Source organism: Saccostrea cucullata, unplaced genomic scaffold (assembly GCF_032062105.1).
Source record: "Saccostrea cucullata isolate Sc308-1 unplaced genomic scaffold, CSIRO_AGI_Scuc_v1 ctg13448, whole genome shotgun sequence".
Lineage (NCBI taxonomy): Eukaryota > Metazoa > Mollusca > Bivalvia > Ostreida > Ostreidae > Saccostrea > Saccostrea cuccullata.
The window spans coordinates 1-17,524 of record NW_026920641.1 but is presented as its reverse complement, the minus strand read 5'-3'; the positions used below and the strand labels follow the sequence as shown (position 1 = coordinate 17,524).

The following is a 17,524-nucleotide window of genomic DNA, read 5'->3' as shown; positions in this document are numbered from 1 at the left end:
AATGTTGTGTGATCTCAAATAATGAAGTCAATACCTGTATATTCATTCAGGTGTATATTATAACTATGAATAGAAAAGTATAAGCCTTGAGCGGATTCAACAGGGGCGGCAAATCTGTCAATCCTGTAAAGCTACTCCAAACTATATATCTTATAGAAGTTTGTAGTATAAAATGTCCGTATATATACATAACTGAGATATGGTCTGCAATATTGATCTCTGGTTATAGTGTACATAAGTGTTAAATATCTTAATAGTTTTACAGATTGTTTCATGCAAGGGACAGATCCTTAGCTCAGGAGATAGAGACATTTGCGGTAATATATAGAACAACAATATTAATGATGAACATACTTTAAATTTTCAGTGTATCTGCAAGATTAAGGACACAAAATGCGAATCCTTCCCAAAATAACACTCCTCAAAGCTCTAGAGCTCCTGCACCCCAAAACACAACTCAGATTAACGCTCAAACTTCAGGTTCAATCGCAACCCAAACTTCAGGCAGCTCGGCGTCCCAGAGTGCAGCTCAGAGTACAAGCACAGCTCAAACTCAAGGCACCCAAGGCAGTTCAGGGTCCCAAAGTGCAAATGCTTCCCAAAATGTAACACAGAATCCAGCTTCAAGTACTGCTGCTCCAGAAAAGAAACAGCTAACTGCAGAACAGCAGAAGGAAAAAAAGGAGTTTATAGAACGTCAAAAGAAGGAATTAGATAAACTCAGGGACCTGGCCGACCAAACTGAGATGATGATTTTCAAAGCATTTCCGTTTCAAGAGGCGATCATTTTAGGAAATTTCTTTGCCAAGTTTCCCAACACTACAAAAACTATACGTATATTTACCAGCAGCACATTTACAGGTATGTGTTATATTGTGATTTATTTCTTGTTTTGATATGATTATACATTTCTTATTAAAAATGTAAAAGAATATTAACAAACATCTAACTCTACACATATTTTAAATGTAATTCAAAATCATGAAAGGAATTTCTACTAATTACCATGCAAATATTTATCGGTAACTTGAATATGATTAAAATACATTTTCTGAAAATCTTCATCTTATCTTATTAAAGATAATTATACTAAGAATATTATATCATTATTTTTCGAGAATAACGCTTTTTCCACGAATTTACCATGTTTGATAATATTAACAATTTTTGCTTAAATACAAAAAAGGGTTGTCCTAGGATTGTGGGTATCCTTTGACATAAAAATGCATTTTATAAATTTAAAGAATAAAAACTAAAATGTTTTACTTTATAACAGATACAAAATATGAAAGAAATTTTTGGATGGCCAAAGCCTACCCGAAAATAAAGGATCACTGTTTCCAGAGGGGGTATGAGTTTCAGGTGGTGGACATGAGGTGGGGGGTCCGTCAGCAAGCAACGGATGATCACATGACCACCGAGCTATGTATGCACGAACTTCATCAATGTCAGCAAATTTCAAAGGGACCAAGTTTTATAGTAAGAACTATATATACACAGTTTTTTTTTTCAGATTTCCTAATGTCTATAAAGAATTTTAGGCATTGCGCTAAAGTAAGAATATCATATTTCAATTTAATCCATTTTTTAAAAATACAAAATAAGGCAATTTTGCTAGCTGTAGTTTCAATTTATTGACATTTTTCTTCGCTGGTACATTAAGGAAGGTATGAAATGTAAATGCATATCAATGTCAATTAAATGAAATAGGAGATGAATTCCATTACATATTAAATTGTACGTCAATGACACGTGAAAGAAATAAATGTTTAACACAAAAACAATTACGATTCAAAAATACAATTACATTTAGAGAAATAATGAATTCAGATAAACAGTCATTTTTAAGAAAACTGTGTATATTTATTAAAAAAATTACTAAAACATGCTCCCCAAACTAGTAAAGACCTAAACTTATAATTGTACCATTTGTCTATCCTCATACTCAGCATGCCATATATGTGTTTTTATTTGTCATCATTGTAGTTTACATTTATATCTCGCTATACAATTGTAGAATTGTGAAGAGATTAATAAATTCAGTTCAGTTCATGATAAATGCTTGAATTATAATTATAACATCAAGCAGCAAGAAATGATATTAAAAAAATAATGAACTGATAATTTTTTTCAGCAATTTGTCACATCTGATGAATAACATAAACATATACATGTATAATGTTTGTCTAATTAATCAAACAAATTTTCCAACAGTCTCTTTTCGCCCACAAATATGGCTACCGGTCTTTATCCCGAGTTATTGATGCTAGGGAATTCAGGAAGATACGATCAGAGATAAAAGAACCAGCTGATCTGGAGCTCATGGCTAGGTACCAGACAGTTTATTTGTAGCTAACTAATTAAAGTTATTTAATAACGCAGTGCAATTTAATAAAGTCCCATACATATACGTTTCTAAAGACAAAGAAAAGTATCGTATCCATGGCATCCCTGATCTTAGGTTAAGGACTATATACGTATATTAAATGAATTGCTTTTTTTTCTGCTAATAAAAAAGACAGATTTAACTTAACTTTACCTCCCAAAAGGCAAAAACCCATGAAATTCTAGCCTTATTCCATAACTATTATTATGCAACATTACAGATGGTACGAGGAGGACAAAAACGCTGTTCCAGAAGTTTATGTATTAAAACCCATCAGCAGAAATATCCCAGATTTCCTGTCAAAAGACTTTGAGAAACAGAAGTCTGCGAAATCCCAATTCTGGACCGAGAGCGAAAAGCTCATGGAAATCATTGTCCGCGGAGCCACGCTAGGCCTCGACGACAAAGAGGCAGCAAAGTATAAAGTGTCAGGTTTGTATCTTATTGGTCTTCTTCATTACAATTTGTAATTGTTAATGAGTAAAAATTAAAATGCCCGGTTTTTCTATTCTCATTAAAATCACTCAACTGTTGTGGGAAATACACCAAAATTGTAACATTTTTATATATTAAAAATTTGCATTATTAATCCTTGTTAACATCATAATCTACAAGAAGTAAATTTTACAGTTCATCTATTTCAAAGCTATTTTTCATTCTTTTTATGTTATTTTTAGTGACAGAAATGGAGACAGAATCTGGGTTAAAGGAAAAGGACAACAATAAAAAGTGCTACTGGTTTAGAAAAAAATTCCGGGATATTGAGAAACAAGAACCCAATTATACACTATCTAGATATATTGGTAAGTAAAATGTATGCATAAACATGTATGCCTCTTATCTGTCCATGATAACCAACTCCAATAAAATTTGATAAAAATTGCACAAATAATATAAATTACAATAAACTTCTTTAAAACGCATTTTCCCCAGATACAAAGTGCAAGTTAATCAGAAGTTTTAAAAGATACTTTTAATGGTTCTTTCTTATATGCAAGAATAGCATATACGGGGGTTGTCCCAGAAAAACACGAACATTTTCAAACTTTGGTTTCACTCTGACAATTAAATTAAAAAAATTGGCATACATCATAATCAACATTTTTTAAATCATGCCGAAAAATTTCAATGAAATTTATAAATAAAGTTTTCCTCTCCGATAAACGAATGTCGGCGCAACACTGACGGCGTCTAAACGTTTTTCGGCCCGTGGGGATCTTGGTTTGAATAGGTCCTCAGTACCCCCTTGCTTGTCGTAAAAGGCGACTGAATGAGGCGGTCCTTCGGATGAGAACGTTTCGGATCAAGACGTTTTTCGCAGTGTTTACATTGACGGCGTCAAAACGTATTTTGCAGTCTTTGTGAATTTGTTCTGTAAACTGTACCTCTAAAAAATCATCTAAGCATACATTCAGCACTGTTTTTAATATATTCGATCAGTGCATACTATTTATGCAAGATATATTACTGTATTCAGCGGCGGCTCACACAAATTGGTCCGACCAAAATAGTTCCATCATGATAAGTAGATACAACATTATTGTTCATGATAAGAGTAAAGTTGTGTATGTCATACGTTAAAGAAATCAAAAATAACGTCAAAATAATATTAGAAAGTCACTTTCCTCCCGAAATGCAAATAAAAAATATCAATATTCCTACGCTCGCTCCCTCCTCAGCCCCCCCTTTTTTTTTTTTACATGTTTGATAACAGAGAATATTTAGGTCATTCTTCGATTCATATCTTTTCACCGATGAATTGATAATACTATATCAACAATAGTATTAAGTACATGTTTATAGTCTGTTAATTATCATACAATTTCCTTTTAAGAAAAAAATAATCATTCTGTGTGTGTGTATTATTAAATGACGGAATTTTCAATCCCTGGCCGGATTCTGCTCGTGTGTACACTTTGTAAACTGTAGGGTATGTGTGGCAAAACGAGAACTGGGTTGGAGATTCGGGTTCGTGTTGACGTTCAGCATACCATTTTATATAGAACTTGAATAATGTAAGTAATTTCTGCGACGAATGCATTAGTATATTTCAGTAATTTTCAAAACAAAAAAGGTTTTCAGTTTAGAATTTTCCGACCCGGTCCTGATTTTCCTAACCTGGCCATTTTAAACACAAGTTGTTGCAGATGCAAATGTTAGAACAAACTATATATAGTTCAACAGGGATTGTATAATTTTTATTAATCAGAATTCGTATTCATATGATCTAATTAAGAAAAGAAAAGTTTTGTCTGCCATCGTAACTTCTCGGCAAAACATAACGTGTTTCTCCGAGCTCGCTGGATGCGTTTGACAGCTCCATCGCACGTGTGTAGACCAAGGCTAATGTTGGTCTTGCGGACACAGGTACATGTACGCCTATGTGTACTGTTTATTAGGAGACTGGGTGACCGTAATGCTGTGGACTCACGAAATTTACAACAGTTCCATAATTAGACAGTGCAGTTTTTTTTTTATTAACGTCATTATAAACACTGTTAAACATATTAAATCTAAAAGTCGAATATCTTTGGATATGGGGTAACTCATATCTGTTAATTTTGTTTTAGTTCCCATGCAAGTTATATGCCTCAAATATTTCACATATGTTTTCCTTATGACAAGACTTTTCTTTGGATACCTACATGTTTCATCTTGTTCAACATTAACTGTCATACGTGAATATACTTTAAACATATTTTATTGAATAATTCAATAAGGATTGGACAACAGGCAAGACCTATTGATAATCAATAGGATTATAATGAAAAATAAAGATTCAAAATCATGTAATTTTTATCAATATTATGTTTCAAAACAACCTTCTAACTATATACATATTATTTGCATACTGTTCCAGCTTAAAAATAATACAAATATTTGGGAAAAAAATTATGCATTTAATAGAATATTTAATATAACAGTGTCCCTAATTTAGTCTCTTAGAAGATTTAATAAATTCTTGTACATATGAAAATATTTTACAATTTGTTTGATAAGAATATTGACATTTTCCTCTTAGCAGAGTGTCTACTTTAAAAACAACATCAATATCATTTAATTTTTTTACCAATAAGTTTCTTTCAACATTAAATGATGGACAGTTGATAAAATAATGTTCAGTATCTTCAGTATGAAATCCACACTTTTGACATGATTGAATATCTGATAAAAAATGATTTTTTAAATAAAATGTGCATTGAGATTACTAGCATTGTTTCGCATCTGATAATGCAAGATATTTCCTTTTCTTTTACTAAAGTAAAAGTACCTACAAGGTTTATTAGTTGCTTCCCAATTCTTAAGCTTTGCATTAAAGATAGGTAATGAAGGAGAGTTTTTTTTACATCTTCACTAAGACTGTTCCAAAGTTTTATGCTTGAGGGAATAAAACTATTATAGTACGATATTGTTTTAATTACAAATTGGTATACATATTAAGTTATTACATCCAGACCTTTGGTTGTATGCATGTTGAACAGGAAAACACGGTTGAATCACTCATACAAATAATCAGGTGCAGAACCATTTATTATTTTATACGTCAAGTTGAAGTTTGTGTTTTTCTTTTCTAAGATATAATGGTTCCCACCCTAGTTCACCATACAAACAAGTTCTGGATGAATTAACTCTAAGCCCAGTTATAATTCTGGCAGCTTCTTTCTGAACTTTTTCGAGCAATTCTGAACTACTTTGGGTACAATTATCCCATACAGCATTAGCATATTCTAAAATTGGTCTTATAAAGGCAAAATAATTTTTTATTAGTGAATTTCTATCTATACTATGTTTCCAGTAAACTAATTATATTCAATCTTTTACATGCCTTTTCAGATATATTCAATATAGGATTATTCCAAGAACCATCTGCTTGAAATTGTAATCCTAAATGAACATGAGTATTTGATTGTTTTATATAATCACCTCCATATCCAAACTGAATATTAATATATATTAGGATTACTAATGTGTTTTCTAGTAAAATCAACATTAACAGTTTTTTCACTATTAAAATCTACAGTCCAAGCTTTGGACCAATTTCTTTTCTTTTCAAGATCTTGAGTAAGGCACATTATTGGAACATTAATATCATTGTCTATAATAGCAAACAAAGAAGTATCATCAGCAAACAGTCGAATATTACAAGATATATCTTTCGCTATATCATTTATATATAACAAAAACAAGAAGGGACCCAGTACAGACCCCTGAGGTACCCCAGCATCTATTGTTTTATGTGATGATGAAAAGCCATATAAATTCACTCTTTGTTGTCTTTCAGTAAGATAGTCTTCAATCAAACCCAGTATATTACTTCTTAAACCAAAGTTTTTAAGTTAGAAAATCATTCCCTTATGCCATACCTTGTCAAAAGCTTTGGAAATGTCACAAAAAATAAAGAGTATATCTCTGCTTCTGTCAAGGTTCGACATAATTTTATCATAGAATTCAACTAATTGGTTAACAGTAGAATCCACAGGTTGGGACCCAGATTGGTATTTACTAGGGATGGCAATTCTTAACCAGTTAATTGATTAATCGGTCGGAAGTAATCGGTTAGAAATTCCGTAATCGGTTAGTCGGAAAAAATATAAAAATATATGTAAATTGAATTCACTTTTTGGAAAGGAAACCACTGCTTAAAGTCCATTTAGCTTTTTATGAAATACATATTTTGTAATTTAGTAATTTGGAGGTATACATGTAGCTCTACTGAATGAGATCACGGGATAATTTGTCACTTTGTAAAGTGTTAAATAATTGCTGTTTTTAAAACATCTTGTTGTTACCCCGACTGCCCTGCATGTGATTTTTAATGAGAGTAAAACATCACCATTTAGCACTTTAATTAATATGTCTATATTTTGACGTTATCTATTAAGTTATGTTATATTAGAAAAAAACCTGGTGTAAATAAAGTGAGAGTTTTGATATGGTGACAATGCGGAATTAACTTCTTTCAATTATCCATATCTGATTCTCATGATTCGTGCTTTTCTTTATTTTTTTATTTTTTTTTTGTATAATGAAATTGAAATAAAAAATACTCTTATGCACATAAAATATCCCGATCAAGATAATTAATCGAATGAAAATTATAACATCTTTTATATCCCTCCTATGAATATGAAGAAATGTCTAAATGCATGAACATCTTGATACGACTAACAGGTTAATCGGTCGGAACGTCTTGAGGTTAACCGGTTAGCAATTCTGTAATTGATTGCCATCCCTAGTATTTACACAATAAGTCATGCTCCTTAATATGATTAAAGACATATTTAAAAAGTAATTTTCCATTAGTTTACATATAGAACAAGTCAATGATATTGGTCTGTAATTATTAGTTTATTGGGGACAGCATCTATTTTTAAAAATACGTGTAATATGTGCTTTTTCCATATAATTTGTAAGTGAAAGGTTAAATAATCTACATTGAGGTTTATATATGGAATAACGGGTTTCCTTTAATATTCTGGGAGGAATTCCATCTGGTCCACATGGTTTAGGGGGATCAAGTATGCTTAACTGATCAAGAACATCTTGGTCATTTATTTCAAAATCACAGAAGTAGTCTGGAGGTCCAGCTCCATGTTCAGGCAAATCTGGCTCATTTTCAATATGTGATACTAGTGTATTAGAGAAAAAAAATTATTCAATTCTTCAGCTTTATCATGGATGTACCAATATTCTACTATCTTGTGATTTAATAGAGGATGGGAGAGAGCTTTGATTCTTTAACCTTGCAACAGATTTTGCCATACGCCACCATATACGTGAATATCAGTGTTTAACAAACACATCTTACACACCTTCATGTTTGCACTACTATAGGAATTTCGCTTGTTCGTCCATCTCTTTGATTGAATTAATTTATTTTCTCCAAAACAGAATGCTTGGGAGACGATGATGTATGGAAAACAGCCAGAGAAAAGAACAAAGCCCTACAAAAACGAATGGAGGAGAAGATAAATCCAGATAACATTTACACGTACGAGCTGGACTGGACAGAGAAAGGTACATTTCTATGTTAACTACTAAGTTTAAACAATAAACGATTGGAGTACACAATTTTTTATAAACTAGATTACACTTTACACTTACTATCCTGACTGGACGAAAAAGGTGCATCTTTAATTTATTTTTACTTTAGAGTTTATAGCATCCCGCTAGATAATACATTTTCTAAAGTTTTCTGTCCTTTATTTATAAAATTCTGCATCATTTTTAAGTTCTGACATTAACTCTGAATTCTACAATGCAAATTGATCTATATTCAATGAAAAAACCGCGATTAAATACTATTCAAGTAGAATTAAGCTAGGAACTATATTTATTTCTGTATTCAATTGAAGCAGAATTTGTACAATATTTTATTTGTGAAAAGAAGAAAACACTTGCTGTGTTCTTCAACTCGCCAATTCGAAATTTAGACGACGTACATTGTCAATTTTTGAGTTTATTTGAAATTTCTGCACTCATTTTATTATCTATTATTTCCCACAACGATTTTAATTGCATTTTAAAGAATTGATATTGAGGCAATCTTAAATTTTGCCTGTTTATTTTATGCTATGATTTTTTATTCTGAAAATGCTTTCATATGTTAAGGGATTGATCCAAACAACAAGGAACATGCTGAATATTTAGAACAGATAACTGAGGACTTTCAGACTCAAATGATAATTTCAATCGACGAAGCAATCAACGAAAGAGAGAGCAACAAGAAAATGTACCTGAATCCAGAGCATGAGGAATTTATGAGACATGCTGCATTGGTGGAAGAAAAGTCTGCAGGAATCAGGGGTCGTGAGGAATTTGTAAAGGTAAAAGTTCAAAGGAGTTCTAATTACATGTTAACAACTTCATAACAATTTCTCACTTAGTAAAGTAAATTATACCTGATATTTATTTATCTGAAAAGATGCATATGGATATATATTGCATTTACATTGTAAATTCATAGATATAAAATTTGTTATCAATACTGCAATTTTCAATTGAAAAAAAAAAATTATTTATCAAACCAATTTGTTAAAAATTAATTAAAAAAGGAAAGGAAAACAAATTAAAAATTAAATGGAAAATCGTCTACAAGAAGGGAAATACCCTAGTTGTTCATTTGCATCATGAACAAATATTCAGGATACAGCTCTATTTAAATCTTTTCAAATATATAATTTAAAACTTGATTTAAAACATGACAATTCTTTCGAAATAATGCAAATTGCAGTAACATTTTTTCACTTATATTATTATATTGTATATGCATTTCATTTGAAATTTCTTAATATCTGATTGAATGCAAAAGTGCATAAAAATGCAAAATGTTTATATGAGGGACGTTCAATAAATAATGTCATCGGTGCTCTGAAAGAAAACAAAAACACTTCTATGAATTAGTCTTCATGATTAAACTAAAATATTCTCTTTTCATAATAAGACATGTCCGTAAAATTTTTATTCAATTTGTAATTGTTTTAGAACACATTTTTGAGTATATATGACCCTTCGTATACTGGAATATGGCAGATCCTATGATTTTCCGTACTTGTTTTTTCTTTCTGAAAGGTGTTTTTTCAAGTTTGGGAAATGAAACAAGTCAAAGGTTGAAAGTGCTGGCCACTATTGTTGGTGTGACAAATTATTAACATTCTTTTTATCCTCAGAACTCATATGTGTATAAAACAGACATTAGTTGCTGTAAATTTCACATATTTCAATTAATATATCTGAGGAATTCTTAACAAGTTTAACAGCAGCTTTAATGTTGCGTTTTATTTCACTCTAGTTTACTGATTCTTTACTATTCATTTTAAATGCAGTGTCTCGATTAGCCCTTTTTTCCAGCTTCTCACAATGGAACTATGAGATGAAAAGTGGGCTAATAAACTGCTTTTAACTCATTAAAGATTCAATAATTAGAGAAATTCAAGCTTAATGGCATATGATTTCTATGTTGTATGTCATCGAGCTGATGACATTATTTATTGAATGTCCCTAATAAGTACTGTTTCATTTGAAGAAAAAAAAAAAAACACTCTTAAAAACTTTTTAAAAATATGAAAGAAATAACCCTTCTCCCCCCAAATTACTCTTTTCTGTCCATTCAAGTTAGTTCTTTAAATATGTCAGAAAAGAAATTGTTGTATACTGTTTCTTCTGAAAATGATAGGTTTTGAAGTGACTCTACTGGACCATTTTTTTTAAAATAAAAATGAAAACACACTATTAACTCATCAAAATCTCTTAATCAGTGTGTTGTTTTCATACTTATTTCATGTACAACACATTTTTCATAAATCAAGAGACTTGTTATTTATTTGAGTAATATATGTTAAAATGATATATGTTTAGCGATGAAAACTATTAATTTAAATAACTGTATAATATCTCAACAATATCTGTGATTTGTTGATAGACTTAAATAATTTAATTCTAGTTGTAACACGTCATTTGATTGGTTAAACGGTTTTATCTAAAAGCTCAATGTTTAGAATTTTATGAGAAAAGTTCCTAATTTCCAACATATACTATCATAACTTATTTCACGAATCTTTGAAAAATATTGAAATTTCAAACATTTCACAAAAATACGTTGTACATCTGACTTTTTTAGCATCATTTTTTAGGCATTTACACAATAGTAGAAACCGTTCGCTGAGAATATTATCACAGTGAAAAAATTCACTGTTCCAAAAAAAGAACCAACTTTATTTTGTACTGAACTTTTTATAATTTCTAATTTGTATCAAGACAGTCATATGTTATTTCTCAAGATATATTTCATGAATCTAATTTGTTTTATTGACCAGTGACACTTTTTGGACTCTTGATATGTTATTCTTACAGAAAGACAGACTGCTATGTTTCAGACTAATCTCTTGTAACAACATTGTGTTATTATCTTTATTCATGTCCAAACATCAAAGAGTAATTGAGTTTATTTAATTAGTCCATACATGTGAATCTTTCACTCATTAAAATTCATGCCAACACCTGTCATATATTTACTCATTATGTACATTCTTATATGAATAGCCATGTATAATTTCAATCTTTAGTCTGGAATAAATGAGGGCCGGTCTCGGCCACGTCCGACTCGTCAGGACTTTGAGTCCTGGGCCACTTCGTCCATATCCGACTCGATCATTTTAATATGTCTGTTTGATGATTTATATTAACTGTTGTCATCGTTGAGACTCATCTAATAAATACGGAATCCTTCATCATTTGTTTTATCTCTGGAATTGCATATTGGTAGACATTCGGGAATACGGCACACCTAGTCTGAACACGTGTTCCATGGAGTTTTTGGCATAGAAAATCCTTGTCTTTAGGCCTGAAAGAAAATATAAAATTTGGTTAAATTTCTGCGTCCCGTTTGTCGAAAGATAAAGGGAAATGTTTCATAGGGATGCTCTCAAAGCAGGCTCAAAACGCTCTACATTTAGAAGAGACAGTCAGAAAAACTAAGAAGTCTATTGTATTGGTCTTCTATGGAGACATTTTCAGACCACAGCTGGATCTCCTGATGACCGATCTCGCAATGGAAGACCGAGAGTAACCACCCCTAGGATGAAAAGTCAAAATCTATTGCTTCATCTTCGAAACAGATATTTTAAATCCAGGAGATATTGCTCGAAATGTTTTAGGTAGGAGGAATACCTACACTGACAGCTCAAAGATACAGCGATGAAATTATCTCTTCAGTTTTACATGTACTGTTATATCTACGCACAATATATAGTCGTCCTAGTTTAACTTTCAACATTCAAGGAGTACAACGCAGCAGAAATACAACCCAAAAACAACAAGTTTCCTAAAAAAATATAACACCTTAGAGATAATCTACGGATACTAGTATCTTGCCAAATGAACATGCTCGGGATAAGTTAGGCAGGGGAACAAGAATGCGCAGACGCCAGTAAGAGTCTCTTGCAACAGGCGACAGCACACTAGAAGATGTAGCTAGAAGAATGGTCACATAATTCCACAATATGTATCCTCTAAGCGTCGCAGATGTGTACAGTTGCAAAATTGAATGCAAGCGGTAGTCATACACGGTACTGACTTGTAAAATCCGATTCAAACCCAATGAAAGATAAAAAAAAAATGGTTCAAAGCCGATGTGTTTATTAAACTGACTTTTTAAAGAAAGAATATTGTCAAACATGTGTACGTTGTTATAATAACCAAATACTAAATTGACAACAAATTTAGCGCACTACTGTACATTTCTTTTTTGTTCAGTATATATTCCCTGCAAAAACTGTTTAACAAATTACCAAGAAAGAAGTATACAATTGAAGTTGTTACATTCTCTTTTATATTTTCTCAGAAAATCAAAGACTATGTGCTTGGAGACAGCAAGGAAGTACTTGTCGTTCACGGCGAATCTGGATGTGGGAAAACATCTATCATGGCATTAGCGGCCAAAGAGGCATTCAGTTGGATACATGGTCAAGGCATAGTGGTCATGAGGTAAGACTGAAAAAAATCTGTACAGTTTAAGCAATTTGTATCAGTTTCTTATTTTTAATGTTATCTCATATGATCAACGTGTTAACGATTCTTTCTTACAATGAATACAAATTTTTCTTGTACATTTATCAATTTTTCAAAAAAAAAAAATTAGCTTGTTTTGATTCCTTTCAAAATCAGTTTTGATTAAGTTTGCATACTGAATTGAAGATTGAAGATTCGAAACTTTTAGAAAAATTCAATTAAAATGAAATATCAAAATTTAAAATTGATTTCGGATTTAATATCACCAATACTGTGATTTTAATGAAGGTTTATTTCATCGATTGATTATTTCAATGTAGGTTTCTAGGTTCCACCCAGGAGAGTTCCAATCTTCTCACTCTTCTTCAGTCAATAATATCTCAGGTGTACCGATTCTTCAGATTACCACAAGTTAAGTCTCAGGTATATCATCTATTATAATATGATTATATGTTTGTCATTATTGGCTGAAATAAACGGACAAAGTTAATGAAAGTTAATTAATCTTTAGTTCAATCTTTTTAATAATACTGATTTTAAAAGTATATTGATGTAGATTGTAATTGAAAAAGATTTTTTGGATAACTATGTTTGGTTTATGGGATTTTATGAAATTCAGCCAAAATATACACACTGCATTCTATTAGTATATTCTTTTTTCAACAGTAAACTTTAATACAAAAATATGTTTAAAATGATTTTCTTCTAAAATAATATTCCATTTTCATGTTTTTAAAACAAACACACTGTACAATATAATGTATTTATAGATTAAAAGTTTTAAAAGGTTGTGATCATGTCTAAATTTATCTGACATAACTCGGGAACTCCAAATTTTTATTTCTCTTGAAGGATATACAAGTTCTCATCAAGCAATTTCGGACCTGTATGGCATTCTTTTTTTTGAAAAAGAAGAAGGTCGTTCTGTTCATTGACTCCATTGATCAGCTAGAATCAGCACACAATGGACGCGTGGTCAGTTCCTGGCTACCGAAGCGTCTGACAAATGGTACAAAAATCATCGTCTCCACTCTTGATCAACCAGAGTTTGGAGTGTTCCCAGACATCAAGGTAAAACAAGGCAGTGTTAAACACTTCATTTTAATATTAATTGTGAAGTAGGGATTTGAAAAGCTTAATTTAGCCTTTTTCTTATGTCGTGCAGTGTATAAAAGTCAGGGAGAACAGGGAGAAAGATAGACATGATCATACATGTATTTTAATAACCTAGAAAAGAAAAAAAAAGTACCTTAAAGATGCCCTTGTTTAAATCTGTAAAACTAAAACATCAAAGCAGCAGTTCTTTTTAAAATGTTTTTATTTTATAAACAGTTTAATCTTTGGAATACGTTTGCAAAAGGTAAAATCTTTATACAGTGTACAGGAAGCTACCTCATTAATATTGTTTCATAATTTTGTATACACATGTACACTGAAGTTTTGAAAGAACACCAACCCGAAAAACAAAGAGTAAAACTGATTTGAGGATCATTTTATTTCAGACCATTTCTTCTGAACAACATTTTCTTCGCGTCCCTTTGCTGACGGTATCAGACCGAAAGGATATCCTGGACCATTTCTTCCAGACAAATAACAGGACACTGAATGATGCACAACGCACATATGTTTTGGAAATGTTTGACAAATGTCCGCTTCCTCTTTTTATCAAACTTTCTTTCCGAGAGGCAATTGAATGGACATCATTTCGACCTATTGAAGAGTGTCGTCTGCAAGATACTATTCGAGGGTGCATAGATAAGTTATTTGAAAAGATGGAAACCAAACATGGCTATGTATTTGTGTCAAGGACACTTGGATATATCACAGCAGGTATGCTCGCATGTATATTTTAAAAGCAATATGTCTAAAATTGAATTTAAATTAAACTATAATTTGTTTTCACATGTTCTGTTGGTCAAAGACTTTCTGAAGTTAAGTAAAATTAAGAAAAGACTTCCATCTTTAAAGTCTATTTAAACCAAAAATATGTGTAAGAACAATACAGAGATCTGAAAAATTAAAATACTATTAAGTATCTGATAGTAGTAATTTCCCTAACCACCATTCATACCCACCTTGTGCGTCTTCAACGCATTGAATAAATGGAAAATGTTCGGAGACTATGCAGGTGAAATATTATTTTAGGCCGTTTGTATTTTCAGACAAAGTCATTGTACCGACCGTAGAAATTGCAATAAAATTACTGTAATTAAAAGAGAAAGTTTATAAATATTGGTTTATCATCAACTTATTTGCCTGTTTCGGTTGTTTTCAGCATAGTTCGTATTTGGGATATACACTGGAAGACATAAACTCCATATACAAGCGATCATTTTTTTTCAACATCATTGCGGGAATTTGATAACTATAATTACCATCATTACTTTAATTGTTTAGTGTATCTGTCAGTTTACTAGTGATGTCTATCTCTACAAAATATCATAATACGAAGCAGATGTGAAAGGCTGTGGAATCTGTTTTGGAGTTCAGTGGTGTATGTATATAACGTCAACGTCGATATCACTGGGTACTAAGTATTGTTAATTAAAAAAATGTTCATTTAGCTAAATGCCGATTTGTAGTCAACAGAAGTATACGTCTTGTAGAATTAATGTTATTTTTAGGGCTTACAATAAGGGGAAGAATTCCTTCAGATTGTTGATTATGATGGTCTCAAAGACTCTCTTAACAACATATTAGCAATCAAATGTGTGAAGTGGGCATAACTCACGATCTACAATACAACCCAGTGATAGGTCTTAATTGCTAACAAGATCAATACTATCCCGAAAACCTTTTTATGTGAATACCTGTCTCTTTTTAAACTATTATTATGTCTTAGCAAAGCACGGTGTGTCAGAATTTGAACTTGAAGACATCTTGTCCTGTGATGATGACGTGTTAAATGACGTTTATCAATTTTGGACTCCTCCAATTCGAAGGCTTCCACCACTATTGATAGTACGCCTTCGATATGATCTGCGTCGCTATCTTGGTATGTTAACTACTCTCTAAATATCAATTGTTCAAAATACTTCCTTAATTCCTTTGCTCTAGTTGCAGTTTCACCGTTTATCCTGTGTTTACATGAATACATTATTTATTTAAAGCTCGCTTAAAATATTGTAGTAAATCGAGGAGATTCAGGGATCCAGATTTTAAGTTGGTATCATCGTCAGTTTTGGGAGGCAGCGGAAGATAGATACACCAAAGATGAGTCAACACAACAACAGCTCCACACTGGTCTGGCGGATTATTTCTTAGGGAGATGGGCAGAAAGTAAGTGTTACATGCAACAGTTGTTGACAGGAACACCCAAGTTAAATCATTTTTGAGACTTATAAGATATTCTAGTGAAGAAATGTTTTCTTTGTGAAGAATACGAACGCAAAACATACTTTGAGCGTTCTCTCTGTTGACTGTTTACAGATAACATGGTTAAATTGTGTGCCATATATAATTTTTCAAAGAAAATTAACGATCAATGGTAGTATTTGAAAGGGTTTTCTTTTCTTTTACAGACACTCCGAAACCATTTACGGATAAAAATGGAAAAGCAGAGGAAATTCGATATGTTGCAAGTCAGCCAATTCAACTTGGAAATCAAATCAACGAGAGGAAAATGAAAAGCCTTCCTTATCATCTGGCCAAATCGAAAAACCTAGAGGATCTCAAGAAATATTGTCTTCTGAACTTTGATTTCCTCATTCACAAATTACTGTGCCTTCCAACTGAGTAAGATCTTATTTGATTAAATTTGACATAGTATTAAATTGACCAAATCAATAAAAAAGAGAAAACCATTGACAACCAACAATTTAAAAACGACTGACAAAAATACAATGTAAACATAGAAACAAGCCAATATTCAGAAAGCAGAGAAATACTTGAACAAACAAGAAACTCGAATTAAAAGATAATAAAAACAATATATCGAATGAAAGTTTATTAGATTTAAACAAATGGAATTTTTCCCATATCACAATATTTTTATTCGGTGTGATATTTAACAAAAAATTAAAATAAAAAAAAAGTCAAACCTAGCTGGGTTTAAATAGTTTTATCACGCTTTCATGTATAACTATAAGTATTGTGTATTTTATACAGATATTGACAAAAATATTCTTAATTAAACTGATTATATAAGTAATCTTATATAAAAAAAACTTTATACACACAGAGACCTCTTGGAAGACTTTGCCTTGGCTCGAAGCTTGTTCCCTGGAGAGGATGACCTACAGATGCTGTCTCAGGCGATCAATTTGTCGTCTGCTGCTCTTTCTCTTGATCCTCGACAGCTTCCGTCACATCTGTTGGACCGACTTGAAAACTCGGAGGTTTGTTAAATAAAACCACTAAAAAATTGAAAAAAAAAATGTTTTTAAAAGATTTTGAAAGCCGAATCCAAAAACAGAAATAATGTTATTTTTAAAATGTTCTGTTCCCCCATGTTGAGGATGATTGATAACTTGCCTGCATTTTCTAAATTTTCCTCATCTTAATACAAGAATAAATGTTCACACAAATTCGAATTATGTAGTTAATGATTATTTACAATATTGGAAAGTGATTTAATACAACAAAAACTAAGTTATTAATGATGTCATTGTTGTCTCTCGCCAACTCCGG

General features: G+C 31.6%; 1 protein-coding gene across 1 annotated transcript; it reads left to right on the top strand.

Annotated features, from left to right (window-relative positions):
• Positions 1 to 367: 367 nt before the first annotated feature.
• On the top strand, positions 368 to 17,232 carry LOC134254524 (NACHT domain- and WD repeat-containing protein 1-like; the record flags this gene model as incomplete). The annotated part of the gene is made up of 15 exons (XM_062737051.1): positions 368 to 861; positions 1,277 to 1,479; positions 2,215 to 2,330; positions 2,607 to 2,818; positions 3,064 to 3,189; positions 8,279 to 8,404; positions 8,999 to 9,213; positions 12,729 to 12,871; positions 13,216 to 13,318; positions 13,748 to 13,966; positions 14,398 to 14,725; positions 15,738 to 15,890; positions 16,025 to 16,174; positions 16,417 to 16,630; positions 17,076 to 17,232. Coding segments are annotated over 15 exons (2,959 nt in total), but the record flags the coding sequence as incomplete, so codon positions are not given.
• Positions 17,233 to 17,524: the final 292 nt, after the last annotated feature.